Source organism: Condylura cristata, unplaced genomic scaffold (assembly GCF_000260355.1).
Source record: "Condylura cristata isolate star-nosed mole 26May11 unplaced genomic scaffold, ConCri1.0 scaffold00009, whole genome shotgun sequence".
Lineage (NCBI taxonomy): Eukaryota > Metazoa > Chordata > Mammalia > Eulipotyphla > Talpidae > Condylura > Condylura cristata.
The window spans coordinates 15,502,987-15,524,952 of NW_004567110.1; the positions used below are offsets into that span (position 1 = coordinate 15,502,987).

Below are 21,966 nucleotides of genomic sequence, written 5' to 3' on the forward strand. Positions count from 1 at the left end.
AGCTCTTCTAGGCATCCTTGCTTGCTCCAGGAACTAATCAACCCTCCTCTTGAGTAAAGCCATTCTGAATGTGTTTCTAGCATCTGCAGCTAAACTTCTCAGACTATCAGCTCAACTAATCCCACTTCTCATTTTACAGACAGACATACTGAGATTTAACTTGTTTAGGCCACACACTAGTTGAATTGCTTTTCTTTGATCTTCAAGTTACTGGCATATTATCCCTCAAGAAAAAGCTCAAGTTTGAGTGTTAGTGGTGTCTGTGTTTAGTAACCCCCCAGACTATATTCATAATTGGTCCCAGGTAGAATGTAAGTGACTAAGTAAACTGATGATAGTTTTTGGCTGAGAAAATACACTCCTAGTATTTGGGGGCCACCATCCTGCAGTTGAGTGTGCTGTGTCACAGCAGAGTCTTTCTGGGACCACAGCTCAAAGGGATGCAATTTCTACAAGCCTTCCAAGAATTGACTTTGTGGCATCTTGAATGAAGTGGAACAATTAAAACCAAGGAAAAAAAGCTCAAACTTTTTAAATAACTGCTTTGGAATTAGAAATCAATAGCAAAACACTAAATCAATTAAGTAACCAGCAGTCTACCATACAAAGAACATATTAATAAATGAACATCTAAATATGCTGCATGCTCACTCGGTGGCACCTCCAGAAACTCTACCACACTCAGAAGTTACAGAATACAGGGGTGACTGGGTGTCTGGCCCTAGTTCTTCACCCAAGCTGCATATGGCTTCACATTCTGCTTTGCAACTGTGGTGGGGCTGTCCATCGTGAGCAGACTCATGCCACCATCCAGCTTAACAGTCTTGTGCATAACTTTCTTTTGCTCTGTTGTTTTTTTTTTAAACATCACTGTAACATGTTAGCTTCACGTGTGTGCCATTCTAAATCACCACCATGGAGTACTTGAAATTCAGAGTCAAACTCTATCCTTCACCATATGACTGTCCCCTTTTACTCAACTGGCCAACTTCCTTCCCCTTCAGCTAGTTTGAGCTTATAATTTAAAATATTTTTTAACTTAGTTCCTTTCTTAATTTTATGTACCCATGAGTGAAATCAGGTATTTGAAGTATATCACCAAATACAATGTATGCTAGGTCCACTCTTGCTGCTAACAGTAGGATTCCATTTTATGAGTAGTATTGGAAAATACTACTGTGGAAAATACCATCATTTCTGTATCCAGTCATGTTGTTGGGGAACTCTGGTTGTTTTCAACTCTTGGGTATTAAAATTAATGCTGCAATGAACACAGGGTACCTTTCTCTTCAAGTTAGTGTTTTCCTGATCTCTGGGTAAATCTCCAGAAGTCAAGTACTGGATTGTATGATATTTCTGTTTTTCATTTTTTGAGGAATTACCATACTGCTTTCTGTAATGGGTGTACCAATGTACAAGGTTCCTTTTCACATCTCTTCAACATTTGTTGTTTCTTTTGGGGTAAGCCATTCTCACAGGTGTGAAGTGGTAGTTCATTGTTGTCTTGACTTCCACTTCCCTCACCAGAGATGATCATCTGTGTCTGCTGGCTCTCTATCACCTCTATCCAGATTCTCTGCTCATTTTTTTATTATCTCTTGAGTTTTGAATTCTCTATATATTTTGGACATGGAACACTTTGTCAGATGTATCATTTATTAAGTATCTAAGAACTTACTTTGACAAATTTAGTTAGAAAATCTAAAGATGCCCATCTGGATTGGTGGCTTTTACAATTCTGCCAATTCTCGGTGGGGATATACATATGTAGTTCCATTGTAAGCTTTTTGAATAGACAGTATTTGTATGTGCTATAAATTTTTTAAATACAATGAAAAATAAGCACTTACTATCAGAACCTCAACTTTGAACTTGGTCCCCTTCCCAGAAACTGATCACAAATATTTTGTGTAACCTTCCAAAGAAACTAGATATGAAGTCAAATAAGTATTTAAAAAAAAAAAAAATACAGAAACCAGACCAGCAAGGTAGGGGGTTCTGAATCAGGTTTGAAAACGCCTTCCTGAGAAGAATATAATTTTGAGAGTCCATTATTTTATAATCTAAGAGACAAAATACAGGCAGACCTATAAAGGACTTAACTAAAAGCATCTGTTATGTAGAACCATCTTTTAAGTCCTTGGTGCTTAAATGTTTGCAAGATGCATTCATTTATTTCAGGGTGGCAGCTGAAAAAAACAGATAAAGGATTGCTTCCTTTATTACTATGGTAATAAACTATTACTGCAATGTGTCCATCCTCAAACTGTTTGGCTTTAATTGGCAAGTTCTGTCTTTTAAAAACAAACACTTGAACATAGTAAAAGTAATTTTCATCTACTTCAGCATTTTAAAAATTAAATTCTCATTTTAACTTGCTTGGGACAGAGTTTAAAAAGTTCAAATGAAATTGTTAACCTACCTCTAACTTTTCACTCACAAAAATATTTAAATCTTTCATTTTCTTCTGAAACGGCAATAAACAAAACCAGTACTTAGCAAATTGAAAAATTTATTTACAAAACTTAATTTTGCTTTTTAGAGTCAATTCATGAAGAATAACTAACTCCCCATTCAAAGTCTATTACAATAATCTTTCACAGAACAGTTGGGGGAAAAACTTGCTAATAAATACTTTAAAACAAAATGTAAAAATAGGAACTTTAATTCCACTGACTAAAAAACAGACAATCGTTTACAGAGAAAAGAACATACTTGAGGGGAAAACTGGTGTTAACGTGTAAAGCACGAAATTTATATATCAGTTTAGTTCCTCATTGCCAACATGGCATTTATATCCCAGATGAGATTTCGTAATTGATCCATAATTTGCTTCAGCTGTTGATTCTTCTGTTTGAGTTTCTGTAGAAACAAAAATTTTTTCAAAATTGTTTTATGAAATCTAGATCATGAAGTTAGAAGATTAAAATGTCTTAAGTTAGGACTCGGATGATTCAGACAGAAATTAAGCGAAATCTTTCTTTAGGCAGAGGGCTTATTGCTTTCCTGGCCACAAATACTCACAGAAAGGCATTTAGAATTCTAACTTGGCCCGCTGAGGGGCCACTGGCTCCAGTCTCTGAAGCGCACAGCCGTTCCAGCAGGCAGTGGAACACGATGGTCTAGAAGCACAACTTCTAGAGCAGGTTTACACACAGTCCCTTCACTAACTAATAATCACTCAGTTGCTTCAGTTTCCATATAAAGTGTTAGAACTGTGGCTAGCAGGCAAGTCAGCGTTTACCAAATGATAGTGGTAGACATGGAACATAAGCTGCCAATAGAAAATTATAATAAAAATACAATTCCTGAATGCACATAGCATGTCTCTGTACCTTTACATTCAGGTTTGTAGTAAGGATTTGAAGCGCATGGTTTATAAACTCAGGAAATTTCCTATCTAGGAAATGTAAAATGAGACAAAAATAGAACTTTTGTTCAAATTGTCTCCTAGCTATAAATAATCATTCAATAAACCTTTGGAAACATTACACTTAGAACTATTTAAAGATGCTATATTAAAATCTCTCCAGATAAAATAGTTTATGTTCATTATAAAGAGATGAATATTTCTATTTTTAATGAAATAAAAATTAAGTTGTTCATATTAGTTCTATTTAGAGAAATAAAATGGATGTTCAGATTTAAAGACTTTAAATGTAGTCTATACTTAAATGTAATCTATAGTTGAAAAGACACAGATAAAACATACTGACAATACAAAAAATAGAACATGACTCTAAAACTTAAGTTTATTGGGACAAGGATACAGTTGATATTTTAGTTAAGCATTTTTCTTCAGTCTTCCAAGTTTTAAGTATGTGATCATTATTTAAGCAATTAAGTATGTAACCAAGTGGACCCAGACAACTGTGAGCTGAAAAATGATAATACCAAATCCCATTTGGTATCACTTAAAGAATATAAGTTCTGATGCATTAAAATTCATCTCATTCTTAAAATAGTGAGAGCTAAAAATTATAAAATTTCAAGATAATATTCAATTTGAGGCAACAGTAAACCTTTTTTAAGTATAAAGCATTGAGATTTTCCCTTAGTTTTTAAAAGTTAAACATAATGCCTAAAGCCAAAACACATCATGAAGCTATCAACAGCAAAGCTGACAGTTATGCTTATGAGTATGCTTATTGTAAATAAATTTTCAAGACATGATACAGGATTTAATATATACAATTTTGCCACTGATTGATTTTAACAGAGGTTGACAGCTGCTATTATCAAAATCCATCAGCTGTGGCTAATTTGTTACATTAACAGGTGAATCTGTAAGTAGATACTTTGTTTATGCTAACTCATACCATGTAACTTAATATTCATACAAAGGCTGTAACAATTGGGTCAGAGGGCATGGACTCAATTATGTCAACCTTGTAAAAACTACACCTCTTTTTTCCCATATTAACAGAATAATCTTAAGCAAAAAGACTGATGTGCTTTAAAACATCTAATTTCAAACCTCATTCATTTCTGTATATAAGGATTATGCATTCTAAGACATGAAAAGTATTAAGCAAGTCAAAACTCTGACTAAAACTTGGCTATTCTATCATTTGATCTACATGAAATACTGCTTATACATTTACTGTTATTTTACATCCTTAGTATGTTGACAGGAAAGGATTTCTTCCCGCAGGTATGGTTATTGTGGATCTCCCACCGCCAAGACACCTCCTCCAAAGTCCATCATGTTCTTCCCAAACCTCCATTATGCCTCTCAGATTTGTGATCAACTTTCAAGGACTGGTTTTAAAGTTTGTCTCTCTCTGACCGTCTGCTTGCTTTCTCTATATCTCACATGAGATCATCTGGTGTTTACCTTTCGGTTTCAGTTTGTGTAAGCCCTTCCAGCTCTATCAATGTGATTACGCATTTCATGCTACTACAGTAGGTACTGGTTGTTCTGTACAATTTCCAAGTACAAGATACGGAAATGTTTTGGAAAAGACCATAAGGATCAACTACAGGGTATATACTTTTTTTTTTTTTTTCCTTATTTAGGATGAAAGGGAATATGCATTGTAATATTCTGGGTATTTTCACTGAACACAAAGAATATAACTATTACTGTTTATGTAGGTTCATAAAGCAATTTAATCATTTAATATAAACACATGCCAATATATTTAAAAAGGTCTAATGGTTTGGTTGTTTTCACTAGTCTTATGTCCACCAAGAAATTATGTGTGAAATGTGCACAATGGCAGACACACCTGCACTCAGTAGGTACACAAATATCTGAATATTTTAGTATTCAAAGGAAAAACAAGGCTTCCTAAAAGCCTAGAAAAGAAAAAAAATCTGCCAATCAAGCTGAAGCTTGTTTTTTCCTTAATGTACATCAGTCACTAAGATTGTTGTGAACTTTAACGTCTTATCACCACCATACAGATGTATTTTTTAAAAAAGTTTAAAGTGAGAGTTAAATTTTATGTTCCTTTTGTCTTATTTTAGCCATTTTTGATATTTTTTCTCACTTAAGTATATGTATGCCATTAAGGAAAAAAACAATGCAAACTAATCATATTTGTTCTTTTCCAATTTTGCACTCCCCTTCTATAACACTGAGTAACAGTTATACATGAGTAACTGTTAGGTAGCTTTATTCTGCCTTCTTCCTAGGGGGATTTCAATTTGAGTTAACCCATCTTTTATCTTACTAATTCTCTACTCCTATCTTAAAATAGAGTAACAACTGTTTAAAAAGAGAGCATAATGAGGTCATCAAAGAGATACTTCACTTCTAAATCAAAAAAAATATTAAAACATCTAAATGGAGCCTTCCCTCTTGGGGTAAAATCTATTTTGGTTATTCCACAAAGTTAATAACAGCAGCAAACTGAACAGATCTTATTAAGTTCTCAAATGTCTGATTCTCAAAGTTTTTTTTTAAGTCTGGAACGGGAAAAGGCTTAGAAAAATGATCAGCACAGAGTAAAGAGCTAAGATGCAAGGCAATAAATTTTAAAGACAAAAAGTAGAAGGGGAGCAATAATTGACTTAGCAGAGGAGGAAACAATGTCCAGGTGACTCTCAGATACCACTGAGAACAGACCCTGGGAAATGAGCGACAGGTACTTACCAAGCATCAGGGGAGGACTGGAGATGAAAACTAAGGAAGGGCTGAGGGCCCCGGGGGTCATACCTGCTTTCCGCCAATAGGAGACTCAGTAAGTAGCTCTATCTGTGCCCTGCCCACCTCCCAGGGAATAGTACTCCTATGAGACTGACCGAGAACAGCTGTTTATTCAGTGTCCCCAGCTCAGCAGTTTGATGACAGAATCTACTAGTGCACCAGAAGGTTTTTCTCGGAAGAAGCTGAATAACCCTAAATAACTCAAAAACTGACAGCTGCAGGCCCCCAAAGAAAAAAGGCACTGATGTAGTCCACTTACAATATCTGATTAAGTTCACAAAGCACAATAAACAGGGCTGGGCAAACTGTACAGTAAAATGTTTGCTTCTTAAGGCCCATGACCTAAGAATGGTTATTATAATACAACAAAGACTATATGTGTCCCCCAAAGTGTTAAATACTTATTAACTGGCCCTTTGGAGTTTGCCAAGCCCTATACTACAAGATTATAGACTAAAATTATCACATAAATTCTAAAGCTAGTAAAACTATCCAACTGGATATATGACAACTTTAAAACTTAAGACCCTGCATTTCTAAAGAAGCTATGTACAATACTAGCAAGGGCATAACAAGAAAGAGGTTGAGGAAACTAACAGGAGAGGTGACTGAAAATGCCAGAACAATCGCTAAAGATCAGACCTAGAGTATACAATATAGAGCTCACACAAAGACAGTGCACTACAGGGGAAGTGTCTGATACTCTGCCTTTGTAGAAAACCAGAAACAGTGATATGCTGTTGCCACAGGTATATAAAGAACTAAGCAATATTTTTAAACTATAGAAGTCAATTATTTAACAAGGAAATGTCATCCTAGTTGACTATGTATCTTAACAATAATATGTATCATAATATTATGAACAGATATTTATTGAGCCCCAATTATGATATAAATGCATCTAACATAATGGGGTGACAAAGTATGGACACGGGTAAGAAACAGGGAGACTGCAAGAGCTAAATTGTCATGTGGAGAAAAATTATAACTAATATAAAAGATATTTGGTATATCTTTTAAAACCCAAAATTCTAGGCTGATAGCTGGTTAAGAATTTTTTGAGTATTTTTTCCTAATTTCATGGCTTAGAAATAATACGTTTCATATAAGAGGCAGTTGAATTTAAGTATCAAAATCTACAGTAGCGGTCACTCAAATGTGGTATTTGAAAGTCATTATATACATACTTCATTGTAATTTAAAAACTTCCTTATTACAACTTAGATCTGAAAGAATAATCATGATCCCAGTCTTCTGCTCATTCCCTACCAATTTCCTACTATACATTTTTCATGCTTATTCATAAATTTGCTGAAAATATTCTTAACTTGTACTTTTTTAAGTCATAAGTGCTTTCGATAGTACTTTCTTACTTTGCAGGTATTGGGAGAGGTCATCAAGAGGATGCAATGGCTGGATCACCCAGCCAACTGAAGGGCCTCACCTTCTGACCTGCATCTTGCTGGCTTTTCTTGCTCCCAGAATTCAGCCTTGAAATAGTGTCATGCAAACGAGATGATAGGGTGGTACATGGGACTGAACCCAGCTCTGCCCTCTGTACTCCACGGTGCGATAGGTGCAGAAAACTACTTGGTCTTGCCACTCCCCAGACTGGAATGGTTTACTGACTCTTTCTGGCCTCTCCCTGTGGTCTGTGTCCGGGGGCGGGGGGGCAGTTCCTCATTACACCTGAGAAGCCGCAACTCCAATACCAGGGCTTATTTTCCAACTCTGAAATTTGTTTTGATACATAGTGTACTTTAAAAGAATAATTGTCCATAACCACTCTTCTGTCATAGTCTCCTCCAACAGGAAGACCACTTTTGTGATCATTTTACTCATCTGCTTCAGTAAAAAGAATAATGTTTTTTGATATCTTGGCATAGTCTTAAGAAATACTCCTACTTAGATTAGTATTATATTAAAAGATTGGGTATTTTCAAGAGAATTACTATTCAGACTTAGTTTTTAATATCATAACTCATGAAGTCTCTCACAGCTTCATGAGAAGTTTATACATATATTTTCATCAGTTCCTATTACAATATTGTTGCAATTGTAAACAGGATCTTATAATGTAATTAATATTTTCTTATAATGCTATAAACCAATCCCACATAAATCTCTTATTTAACTCTTAAGACCATTACTAATCAACTGAGTTCTTGTTAAACTTGTCTATCAGCCTGCTTTCTAAAGTTTCTTATCTTTTTGTATTGGCTAGAACTTCTAAAATTAAACACAGTGGTGTAAGGTACTTTATGTCTGTTATTATCATGTCAGTTTTTAAGTGTGCTATCAAATGACTCACATACGTGAACTGAATTGCTCTCATGTACTTTAAGACAACTTTGGCTGGGGTGGACAGTGAACATACCTGTTTTTATGAAAAGTATATGAACATCTTTTGAGTTAACTTCTTATTCAGGTACTAAAACATTCATATTTCCTATTTGTAAATTTTATTACTTGATGCCCCGAATATGCTAAGCTAGAAATCTGCCCGGGGTTAAAAAAGTAAATGGATTATGACTGAATGCCTGTGAAGTTTTACTATATGAATTCTGTGAGCTCCCTTCAGAGTAGCCATAGGGCATTTCTACTCACATTTTAGTTCAATGGTCATACATTTGCTACAGAAGCAACTTCATGTAATCTTTATCTCCAACTATGTTGAGTTATGTAAGATTTTCTTACAACTTTTATCAGTATTTTTGATGTAAAAGATGTACAACTAACTCACCTTATTTACTTCAGCAATTTCCCTCCTCTCTTCACTTGCAAAACGAGGTGGGCCAATCCGGTCATCATTCTTTGAGCCATCTTCTTCAACGTATGGAATAAGTTGCTGGAAGCAACAAAAGTTAAATCAAAAATCAACTGTATTTTAGACTTTAATTCAGGTGATGGCTGAGTTAAATAACAGCATTAGAAGTTTATTATTTTAATGCATTACATGCATTAGCTGTTGACATCCCTTAGGCAAAACAACATTTATTAGCTGTCTCATACAACTAAGTAATATCTAATTCAGCTTATTTTATACACACACACATATCTATGTGTGTATATACACACTTCATTAAAAAAATTGAGAATTAAAAATCTGGAAATTTTTAAAATGGGGGATCACAAATAGATTGAGACACATTGTGTATTCATCTGCCACCTCCCATTAACTTGCCTCTACCGGAATGGGATCCATCCCGCCGCAGTTCTCATTGCATTTGTCATACACCAATCTCAGTTTCCTAAAGAGAATAGAGAGTTGGCGAAGATGATCTTGTAGCTTAGTTAACCGGTCTTGATATGTCCCAGTATGGTAAGTGACACCATTTGGCAGCTATGAAACAAAACAAAATAAATAAAATCAAGATTTTCCATAAGTAAACCTAGCCAAAAACAAAGCACCTTTCTAAAAAGCGCTGCATAAAAGCATAAAGTGCAGTTTTTGAAAATTCGGAGTAGTACACGCTCACTTTTTAGCTCCTTGGTATACTGTTCCAGTGCTGTGAAACAGACCTAGAGAAAAATGTACCTCTGACAAGCTGAAATACTTTCCCCTCTAATTTTCAGGTATACCATAACTTTAAAGAATGTCCAACTTTAATATTAAAGTTATATAAAAGGCAGCATGCTAAATTCAACCAAGAAGTTAAAAATGCAGTTTAAAAAAAGGAGATCAGGACTTTTCAGCAACAGAAAAGTATGCTGGTGTTATTGCAACCACTCAAAATACCTTAGCAAACTACATTAAGATACTCATGGCATTAGAATGTAAGGATGTCACCGAAAATTTTACTTTAAAAAGAAATCAGGGCCCTCCCTGGTGGCATAACGCATTAAAGCACAGCACTATGAAGCTATCCGCAGTCACTGCAGCATGTTTTCAATCCCTGGCCAGGGAGGTGACCCACATGGCGCAGCAAACCTCTACTGTGTCGCCTACTGCTCCCCTCAGCAGTGTACTTTCCCAACTGTTCTGCTCCCCACTTTATCTATGGTGACTCCTCTCAATGCCCCTTTACCGCTAGCCTGGTTCTGTATCCATAAATAAATAAATCTTAAAAAAAAAAAAGCAATCAAGAGTAAGTCAATCTCTACTTGAACATCATTAATTACTACATGGAACAGCTGTGATCATTATCTACAAAAAATAAAACATGTAAGCTTCTGAGATAAAGATTTTATTTTTGTATAGAAGAATTAAAGTGCAGGTCAGAGGTGGGGGGGGGCGGTGAGAGGATTCACCATAGACAGTGTGGGGAGCAGAAAAGGCTGACTGACACCCACTGCTGAGGGGAGCAGTAGGCGGGACCAACAGAGGTCTCCTGAGCCATGTGGGCTCCCTGAGCGGGGATAGAACTCAGGCCATCATGATGGTAACACTGAGCCTTAACCCCTGGGCCAGCAAGGAGGCCCCACTTACATCCTTTTAATTTAGGAGGTGCATTAAGAGAAGCTAAAATTACATATTGAAATGCTAAAATCAGAAAAATGGAAATGGGCTTTTAGAACTTACATATCTTTTACATCCCTTTTGCTCCTCATGAGCAAAATCTTTCTGCCCCTCGTATTTTAATTCTACACTTTGAATCTGTATCATCCTAATATTAGAATTAATGTTTACACTCAGTTTCCTTGTGTAGGAGTTGCTTTCATTGTTAAGAGACCACGTGTCTGCTTATCTTGGGACCAAGACACTACTTTAGATTAATCTATTTTTTCTAAATTTCAGTTCATACTTCTTTCCTAAGCAGATGAGATAGGAATGTAAACAAAAACTGCACGGTATATTCAAAGAAAACAGGACACCTATCATTAAAACCATAAACATAAGAAAAAGCTAAAACATAATTGATGAAAGATGTAATGGGATATAGGCTTGAATAATTTATTTTCTATTTTACTTGCACTTCCAAATTTCCTGTATGTAATGGTTTGTAAGTTAAGGAGATAATGTCTTATTTCAAATAATCTCAGAAGATTTATTAGGATTTTCAGAAATTCTGAAGCATTAAAGCCTCTAAGGCCAATACCTCAAGAAATGTGATAAAAGCCAAAAGGTTGAATTAATCTTAACAGTTTTAAGGAGTAAAGCATTAAGAGTTCACCCCTCCCCCAATCCAATATACAATTTCTCCTTATAAACCTTAGCAGTTTATGAACTTTCAGACTAACCAGAGAAAATTTCAAGGGATCCCTACTTTCTTGTTTGGGTAATAAGTATAATGATTAGGTGTTTCAGACAGAAACACTACCTTTAAAAAGATATTTTCTAAGATTTACCACTTTGTCCACACTTTCCATGAAGTAAAAACTGGACTTATTTCACATTTGTGTTGCCATATTTAACACAATACACATAAAGAGAAGGTTTTAATTCTCTTCAGTGAGTTATTTTACTTGTAAATCTATAGTCAAAATTCACTAAAAGTGTGTTTCACGTGAAAGAATTCTTGATAAAACCTTTCATAATGGAAAGCAAAATTTAATAAATGCCAAGAATCACCTTCCTGAAATTCACCTTTACAGTAAGGTTGGGTATCACATTTTCATATCAATATCAGCTTCTTAAAGAAGGGAAAGACTAAAAAAAATAATGACTGCACATTTTTCATGTGTCAGGCACTGTTCTAGAAGCTGCACTGAATGCAAAAGACAAGGTTCCTGTACTACAGAGTATAGTTGTAATAGTGCCTAAGATGCTTGATATATATATAATGTAAAAATATAAATCATAATCACTCATGAATAATAATCTATACACATATGATCACATCCCTAGACACTAATAAGGCATTCAACTAAATTCAGTATCATGAAAACAAATATGAAAGACTTGAAAACTGCCAACATGATAAAATACATTTATCTCAGTAAAAAAGTCAGTGTCATTGACTCTCCCTGGTGGCGCAGTGGGTAAAAGCACAGCATTAAGAAGCTAAAGCCACTTCATCATGAGTTCAATCCCTGCCCTGGAGGTGATGTGCATGGCATGGCAGCCTTTCCTGGCCCACCCACCCACTGCCTCTCTCAGCAATCTGCCTGTTCTGCTCACCACTCTGTCTCTGGTGAATCCTCTCACCACCCCTGAAACTCTGGCCTGTACCCCAGTTCTGTATGCATAAATAATAAAGCTTTAAAAAAAAAGTGTCATGATTAGTGTGAAAACTGATATCATTCCCTATACCAAAACCCCTACTACCAATAAATGCTGTTCTGGAAGCACAGGCCAATGCAATAAGAGAAGGGGGGAAAGTTAGAACATTAAAAAGGAAGTGATATGACAAAATGCTGCTATCAGTAAAAAGTCAATGAGATGAGTACAAAATATATAGGTGATCACCATCAAGACAGCAACAAAGGAGGGCTTTGTACTCCCTCATAAAAGGAACCCCTGTTAAGGAACAGTATCTCATTTAGGTGTGAAGTGTGCCCCTGCCCTGGCCTCAGAGACCAACACAGACTACCTCTGACCGGATGCCATGGAGATGCAGGCATCTGAAAGCCAAGGTGATGGAATGCTGGAATGGGGGTGGGTGGGGGACTCAGATGGCAGTGCGGTCCAAAGGTCCTAAGAAGGCAGAACAGAGACCTGTGGAGGCACAAACACGTGGCCTGTAGAGCCTAAAGCAGAGCAGCTGAAATGCTGCACAGGGCAGGGACCCCAGCAAGGACAACGGAGACTGAGGTACAGACTACACTTCCCTCCCCACCCCCAACCTGAGATCTGACCAGTTTGTGAACAACCAACAACCAGACAATCTCAGATTTACAACCCTAAAGAAGAGGGTAACACTGGGACCACACACCTGAACCAGCACTCCCTCCTCAGCACATCCACAACAGGTGCTGCCCCCCCCCCAAATTCTCCCCTCCCCATCTGCCCCATGAATACAACAGCAGCTTAACTACCATCTCCAGGTTTCCCAAAGCAGATACAGAAGGCAGCAGTAACCAAAAAAAAAAAAAAAAAAAAAAAAAGTCATAGCACCACCTGCTGGAAAAGAAAAATACATGCAGCTCAAGTTTAAGCTGCTGAAACAACATAATTTTTTTTTTTTTTTGATTACCAGAAAAAGCAAGAAATTATCTCAAAGACTGTAGTCTAGTTTCATGGGAAGTCACCAGGCAATCTGAGACTTCAATGTAAATGGCATGACAGGAAAGAATACTTTCCAGAAACAAAACTTTAGGCTATTATGATCTAATGGATAATGAATTCTAGATACCACAAAGAAACTCAGACACAAATAAACTCAGAAAAACAATTCAATGAATTCAGTAATAAGATTAATGAACAGAGAGACTAAAGTTTTAAGTAAAAAGTTAACAGATTCAGAATGTGAAGAACTCAATAAATGAGATCAAGAGTATTACAGAAAACTGTAGAATAACAGACCTAGTGGAGTAACAAACCCCAATGAGTTTGAAGATAAAAGCTAGAAGTCATTCAGGTAGAAGAAGGAAAAATAAAACTAAAAAGATGAAATATCCAAACCTATTAGGAAAGATGCCATAAGGAATCCCAGAAGAAAAGGAAAAGGCAACAGAGATCTTATTAATCTACATAATAATTCATCTACATAATAACTGAGACCTGCCCAGGCATGAGGAAGGAACTGAATATACAAGTTAAAGAAACTAATACAACAGGTAATTACTTAAGTGAAAAAAGCCCCACACCAAGACAGTAGGGAAATTATCACAAGCCCAAGCCCAAGAATATGAATAATAAAGGCAGCAGCAAGGAAAAGTAACAGATGAAAATACCACCCTCAGATTACCATCAGATCACTCAGGAAAAAGAAAAAAATCTACAGGCCAGGACAAGTGGAATGACATTCAAAATCCTTAAAGATAAGACCTATCAGATTAAGAATGCTCTATCTGGGGACTCCCTGGTGGTGCAGCGAGCGAGCACTGCAAGCTCACTGCAGCCACTTCAGCATGAGTTCAATCCCTGGCCAGGGAGCTGACCCACAGGGCGCAGCAGAACTCTCCAGTTTAGCCCACTGCTCTCCCCAGGAGTGTATTTCTGTGGATCTGCCTGTTCTACTCCACTCTGTCTCTGGTGAATCCTCTCACTGCCCCTGTACCTCTGTTCTGCATAAATAAATAAATCTTTTTTTAAAAAAAATGCTGTATCTGGCAAATTCTCTTTCAAATATATAGGCAAAATAAACACTACCCCAGAAAAATAAAAGCTGAAGGAGTTTTACACCACTAAAGCCCCCTAACAAGAAATGCTGAAAGATAATTTACAAAAAAAATCAAACAAGGTGATAAACAGAACCAGAAAGCAAACCAGAAACAGGCAGTAAGCATGTACTCACATAACACATGATTACATTAAATGTAAATGGATGGATTCACCAATAAAAAGGTAAATTGATTGGAAAGATTAAAAACAGAAAACCCCACGAAGAGTCTCATTTAAGCTCTAAGACAATATAGCCTTAAGTGAAGGGGAGGAATAAGGTACCACGCAATGGTACAGTGCAAGTAGGGAACCCCAACATACCTATCAAGTAATATACTTCTAGCCAAAGAAGTTAACAAGAGAACAATGGAAGTGATAAGTGAATTAACACAACAGAAAGACAAGCATATTAGTATCTATACACACCCATCACAGGAGCACAAGAAAATATAATGCAAATGTTCATAGGCCTGAAGGAAGACCTCAACAGCAACACAACAGTAGGGACCTTGACGCTATGCTTAGAAAAGTGGACAGATGAGCCACAGAGAAAATCAATAAGGAAACAATGCCCTTAACTAACAAATTAGATGAGCGGGTCCTAATAGATATCTACAAAGAATTCCACCCCAAACAACATTATTTTCAAGTGTTCTTGGAACATTTGCAAGGATAGCCCATATGCTGAGACACGAAACAAGTCTCAATAAATTTATGAAGGTGGAGATGTTGCCAGGCTGAAGATTTTTCACTTCTTGACTAAGGCAAGAAAAGAATTCAAAGCCAAATCCAGGCCAGCAAGATGGCAGTTTATTAGCAACAGCACTCTCGGGAGGGGCTGAGAAGCAGTGTCTACGGAAGAACAACTGCACAGAATAGGGAGGGACCCTTGGCATATATAGGGTGCAGGGACTGCTCACCGGGTCCCTCTCTGGATCCAGACAACCTGAGTCCTGCTCCACTGGGCAGTTAGTGGGATTGTTATGGCCACCATTTCCCTACAAGGGGCTTTAAAACACAATGCTAACTGGGGGCAGGTAACCTGCCTGAGTGTTTTGAAAGTCATTTGCTCTCGGTGGTGCAGGCTTCCCCTGCTATTGTTTTGTTGGCCCCCACTGGTGTTTCCTAGTCCTGGTTTATCAAGGGTCCTAATTATCTTAGGCACCAATTAACTACTAAACAGAAATCATATCATTTCAGACTCGAATGCTAAAAAAAAAAATGAGAAATTAACCTAAAGAAGCGGGAAAACCAACAACTCTGTGGAGACTAAACAACATGCTATTGAACAACTATTGGGTCATAAATTAAGGGTACAAAAAAGGAAATAAAAAATCCTAGAGACAAATTAAAGTGAAGGCATCATTTATCAGAATGTGAGGGATACAGCAAAAATGATACTAAGAGGGGCATTTTTATCACCATCGGCTTACTTTGTAAAATAAAAAGAATCACATAAAATCTGACGTTACATGAACAATGGGCTGGCAGAAAGAGAAATTAGGAAAACAGACACATTTACAATCACATCAAAACACAGTAAAAATCTAGGATTAAACTTAAGGAAATGAAGACCAGTGCAAAACATACAGATCCAAGGCAATCCATAGCAACACCCCAATATTCTTCATAGGAATGGATCAAAACCCACAATCCTTGGAACTGTCAAATACCCTGAATATCACAAACAACTAGAGGGAAAAAAAGAAAGAAGCAAAATGGAGATCAACCATGCACCCTAACTAAGCAAGAGTAATCAAAACAGCATTGTACTAGAAGAAAAACAGATAAACTGATTATCAGTCCAGAACTGAGAACCCAGAATAAACCCACACTTAGATGTATAATTAATTTATGACAAAGGAATCAAGAGCATGCAATGGAGCAAGGAAAGACCCTTTAATGGGTTGTACTGGAAAAACAGACAGCCACATGAAAATGAATGAAACCATTGCATACTAAAGTCACACACAAAAATTAACCAAAATAGCTTGAAGATATCATGTAAAAACTGACACAAGACATAGCAGAAAACAGGTGAGACAAAAATTTAAAAAATGGAACTATATCAAACTAAGAAGCTTCTTCACAGCTGAAGAAATTTTCATCAAAAAAAAAAGACATCCTGGCCCTCCCTGGTGGCGCAGCGTGTTAAAGCACTAAGAAGCTAAAGCCGCTTCCGCATGAGTTCGATTCCCGCCTGCCCCGGAGGTGACCACATGGCAGACCTCTCCTGACCTGCCCGCTGCTCCCCTCAGCAGTGTACTTTGTCGATCTGCCTGTTCTCCCCACTCTGTCTCTGGTGAAGCCTCTCGCCACCCCTAAGCCTCTGGTCTGTACCCCAGTTCTGTATGCACAAATAAATAAATCTTTAAAAAAAAAAAAAAAAGACATCCCTATGAAATAGGAAGAGTGATTTGCAAATTATATATCTATGTGGCAAGGGTATATATATATCCAAAATATACGAAGAACTCATAAAATTCAACAAGCAACCAGACTAAAACATACGCAAGATGAGCTGAATAGATCTTTCTCCAAAGAAGACACAGATAGCCAATAGGAAATTAAGTCAAAACGATGTTGTGACAATAGCTATTATGTGCAAAAAAAAAAAAAAAAGAAAAGAAAAAAACAAGTGTGGAGAAAGAGGAATCATACTGCTGGTGGGGATGAATTGTGGATGCTGAAGAGTCCTCAAAAAGACTAGAAATACCATCTGATCTAACTTTGCCACCTCTGGGTAATTAATCTGAAAAATATGAAGCACTAATTTGAAGATACATGTATATATAGCTCCAACTTCACCGCAGCATTACTGACCCACCGTGGCAGAGCACCCACCGTGGTACTCTCTCTCTGCGCAATGACCAGGCATGACAATCCTCCACGCATTTGCTCTTCAAATGTCACTGTGCACCAGATAGCGCTCTCTGATCTTACCTACCACATAGAACTACCTCCTGGAAAAAGGAAAAGGAAGTCCTCCTTTTTTTACCCTGACCCCCACCAAACAAAATGAGAAGACTTCCGTTAACATACTTACCCTGGAATTGCCAGCGTCCTATTATTACTGGCTTGTTCTAAACTGTCAGGGTTTTATTTTCTCATCATGCCCTTCTATAAGTCCTTTTGGCTGCAAAACCTCCCTCTGCAAAATACCCTTTCAACTTAATTCTGACAGAGAGCAGCAACCTTCCTGGGTGCTCAAACACGATAGAGCCTTGGTTTTTCCCGACTGACTTCTAATGTCCATACCGCAAACAGATCCACAGACAGCCGGACTCTAAAGGGAGCACTCTGTGCCCCCTTGGGATGTGGTTTTGCATGTGCTTATGTGAGTAAACCTTGGCCATATGCCTCTCTCAATAGCTGGAGAAAGCTAGTCAGTCTTTTAGAATATCTCACTCTGCTCTTAAAATTGTCATAATTCTCTAATTAGTAAAGCTTCTGAAGACCCTAACATCCTTTATAGATCCAAGCAAACCTTAGCAATATTAGATAACCATCCAGACAAGAATCCTTCTAAGTATGAGGACAATAGTTGTGGACACTCTGGATTGTGAACAGTCCTGCAGGATTAAATCCTTAGGAAGAGGTGGATTCTTGGTGTAACAAAAGCTAAGAGAGAGCGTGATAAGAATTTAACTAAAATTGTAAGCGAATGCTGCTGCTAACTCCATGAGCAAACTTAGTTGAGCTCAAAATCTATTCCTTAATGACCCTTGATCCCGCAACCCTTGATAACTACAGAGCAGTGCTTGCTTACATCCCAAGGCTGTACCACTGCTTATACATCTAGCTGCAAGTGGTTAAATTTCTCTCAAGTGCAGTTGGAAACTACTAAAACATGTAATTTCACTAAATCACTTAAAAGTGTCTCCTCTACAAATTCACTGAATTTTAAGTTTTTGATATTCTCAGTTCCCATCAGGAACAGAAGCCATTCTTCACTCCTACAAATCCTATTACTAATATCAATTGTATTGTTTACATTGTATTCACAGTCTCATTTGTTTTCATCCATACTGTAATCTCCATGAAAATAATCAGCACCCAACATGTTCCACTTGACACCTAATGTAACTGGTGACCCCAAATTACATCTCTGAGCCTCGCCTTGTTGCTCAATCCTCATGCATATTTTACTCTTTCACATCCCATTTCTGCCTTTCATGAGATACCGCAAGCTGGGGCGTGACTACCTCAGCATGCAAGGGCAAAAGATACCATTTTTTTTTTTTTAAAGCAATGATGTGTTCCATAAAAAACTTTAGACATCAAGGGGGAAAGTGATGCTTACTCTCAAAATGGAGACATTTGACATGAAGTATATTTAAAACATCCCAGGAAGGGTCTCCCTAAGGTAGAGCAGGTTAAAGCAGAGCACTGCAAACTAGCTGCAGTGGCTTCAGTGTGAGTTCCATCCCCAGCCCTGGAGGTGACCCATGTAGCACAGCAGGCCTCTCTGTCTCACCTGCTGCTCCCCTCAGCAGTGTACTTTGTCAGTCTGTGTGTCCTGCTCCCCACTCTGTCTCTGGTGAATCCACTCACCGCCCCTGCCTCTCTGGTCTGCACCCCAGTTCTGTATGCATAAAGAAGTAAAAAAAAAAATCCTCAGGAAACCACTAGCAAAGTGTAACTTACACTTATAATTGCACCTGTCTTCATGTTGAAGGAACTCAGATGGACAGCAAAGCCCCAAACATATTACTGACCACCAACTGTGTTACCTGCAGAGCCACTCAAGTACAGTATTCTTTCAAATATATCTGTCAGCTCCCTTCCTTTCTGCTCCTTTATAACTGACTTATGAGAAGGGGGTTGGGGGCACTCTAAGAGTGTGTTGGTACTGCGTATCCTTAACTGCAGTGCCAAGCACTGAATAGAGCTTCGTGTAACTTTGCAGTTATGCCTTTTTTGGGTGAAAAGGATTATTCTGGGGGCAGGGTGGAGACTGTGCTGGCCCCAGGCACTCACAACTAAACTGCAGTAAAATAAAGCCAAAAAACCCAAGCGAAAACCACACTTAAGCAGAGACACTTTAGAAGCAAAGGTCCAGTGGAAGGACAGAGGCAAAGCTTTATGTGAATTTTGCTGTTATCTTTAACGAGAACCTACAAATCACACAGGGAGGAACGGAAGGCTGTGCAACGCCCCCTACCGCTGTTGAGTTGGGCACATGTCAAAATGGGGGATGCCTGAGACCCAATACTGCTCCTGATAAGGAGTGCAGGGGCACATAGGACAGAGGGTGCACTGTTGAGAGCTGCAAAGGTTGGGGTGCAGAGTGAGGAATTCTGGCTAGAGTGTGGGGCTCTCAATACAGAACAGCTGGAGCCTTAATCCACAGAGAGAAGCAAATCAGAACACCTACAACTCCTTGCAGACAAGGTTGCCTAGGTTGAGATAGCTAAAACACCTGTCCCCACTCCCAAGGGCTCAAGCCATGCTAAAGGAACCCAGACATGCTTTAGAGCTCAAGCACCTGTTAACAACAGGCAAAAACATCCCAGGGTCAAGTTCTGTCCTGGAAGAGAAGAGAGAACAACGCCAGGCCTGTGACTCAGTTCAAACACAAGCCCTGCACAACACCGCATCTTGTGTTCAAATTGTACAGACATCTCAATAAAGAGGATGTCCAGAAGGCCAAAATACAGATGAAAAAATTGTTCACCATTTCCTCTAGTAAGAGGTGCCATTCTCACTTGCATGAGATAGTATCTCATTATGGTTTTAGCCGTGTGAGAATGGACCCTATTAAGACCTCAAATAACAGTGTGGAGAGGGTGCGCAGAAAAAAGAAATCTTACTGAACTGTTGGTGGGAAAATTAAATGGCACAACCATCATGAAGAGCAATCTGGATTTACCTTGAACGCCTAAAAATGTAAATTATCAGATGACCCAGAATACTACTCTCAGGCAGTCATTCAAAGAACATGAAACAGGCCACACAAAGCAATGTTCAGCAGCATATTCACTATTTTAGCTAGGGCATGAAGTAGCCTATTGATGTATGACTGGATCAAGAAGATGTGGTTGATCCACACTAAGGAGTAATACATGGCCACAAAAAAGTAGACTCCATCGAATTTAAAATGTCTGTTGTTCAAGAGAAAAATGTGCAGAGAATGGAAAGACAAATCACAAATTGAAAGAGCGAATTTTCTAAACAACATTAACAAAATGCGTGTTGGTTGTCAAACACTGCTGACGGGATGGAAAAGAATTCCCAGTTAAGAATTTCTTAAAAGTTAAACGGCAAATACTTATATCGGCACTAGATGGATGGCTTCAAAGAGTAAACAACTCAAATGTCAGCAAGCAGATAACGACTGTACAAATTGTGATATGCATGTATACACTATTCAGCAATAAAAACAAATGACTAAGGATACAGGATGGGTTGAAGACCAAATAAAGTACTACACATGAAACTCCAGAAAATGCAGACTAAATCTATGGGGCCAGAACGCAAATCTAAGGCTTCTTGGGGGATGAAAGATCAAAAGTAAATATTGCAAATGGTTTGAGGAAACATTTTCAGGTTGTTTCAGACGACGGTTTCACAAGTATGTACATATAACAAAACTTGAAATAAATAAAACTTCAAATAAATTCACGTGCTTTCTACTGCACGTGAATTGTGCCAAGAACAGGTTTAAAGTAAGTGGTAGTAGAATCTGAACTATTCAACTCCTTGGAGTCGTAAAAAGATTGGGCCAAATTTAAAGGCATCTAAAGACAGAAAGACTGACAAATAATTAGAAAACTCGGCCAAGGCTAGAAAACATGGTTTCTGTCTTCCAGAAATCCAGTCCGTTGATAGCAAGCAAATGTCACCTTTACAACCCAGGCTCTTGGGAACAGAACGTCTTTGGCGAACACGTAGGAATGCACACGGGGCTACCCCACACTTGTGTAGCTCCGCGTACCGATTAAACCAGTCACCCTCGCCCCGGTAGACAAACCCAGCCTTCTCCACGCCGCTCGCCGCAGCGCAGGCCCTCCTTCCCACCTGCATGTTCCTCAGGAGCTGGAAGATCTCCATGGTGCGGTACACGATGTCCTGGACCGTCTCCTGGCCAATGCGGCACAGCGATGCTGTGTTGACCTCCCGGGCGGCCTGCTGAGCCTGGGGCCCGGCGAAAGGCCCGGGCGCCATCCCCGACGCCAACGGAGGGGTGGACATGGTGCCGTCACCGCCGGGCACCCGCAAGGCCTAAATGCCCACTTCAGGGGGGGCCTTGGCGAACCCCGCAGCGGGCCTCAGCGTGGGCACCAGCAAGGAAGCCCAGGGCGGCCCAATTTCAAAACAGCGGCGGCGACTTCCGCCCGCCGTGACGCAACACGTCATCAAACGTCACGGGAACCGCCCACTCGCTGACTCCCTGGGAACCAGTCTAGGCCCCAGGCAGTCAGGATTGACGGACAGACTATCCAGCCAATCATAGGTTACGTTACGGTTAGAGTGGGCGGTGCGAGTGCTGGGAGCAGGTGGGCGTTTCCAGAGCGGGTTTCCCAGTCTGAGCCGGTGTTATTTTAGGTTTGGGATTCCTGCTGAGCGTTTTTCTTATAACAAATTAGTCAGGTTTGTTGTAGTA

At 38.6% G+C, this 21,966-nt stretch overlaps 1 protein-coding gene across 1 annotated transcript; it reads right to left on the reverse strand.

The window, feature by feature from the left end:
* Positions 1–2,349: 2,349 nt before the first annotated feature.
* On the reverse strand, positions 2,350–21,678 carry MED30 (mediator complex subunit 30). The gene is made up of 4 exons (XM_004679624.2): positions 21,381–21,678; positions 9,339–9,497; positions 8,898–9,002; positions 2,350–2,862 (listed from the first exon to the last, which is right to left on the reverse strand). The coding sequence occupies exons 1-4, from the start codon at positions 21,552–21,554 to the stop codon at positions 2,767–2,769; spliced, it is 534 nt and encodes a 177-aa protein (XP_004679681.1). The 5' UTR covers positions 21,555–21,678; the 3' UTR covers positions 2,350–2,766.
* Between the last annotated feature and the right edge of the window lie 288 nt (positions 21,679–21,966).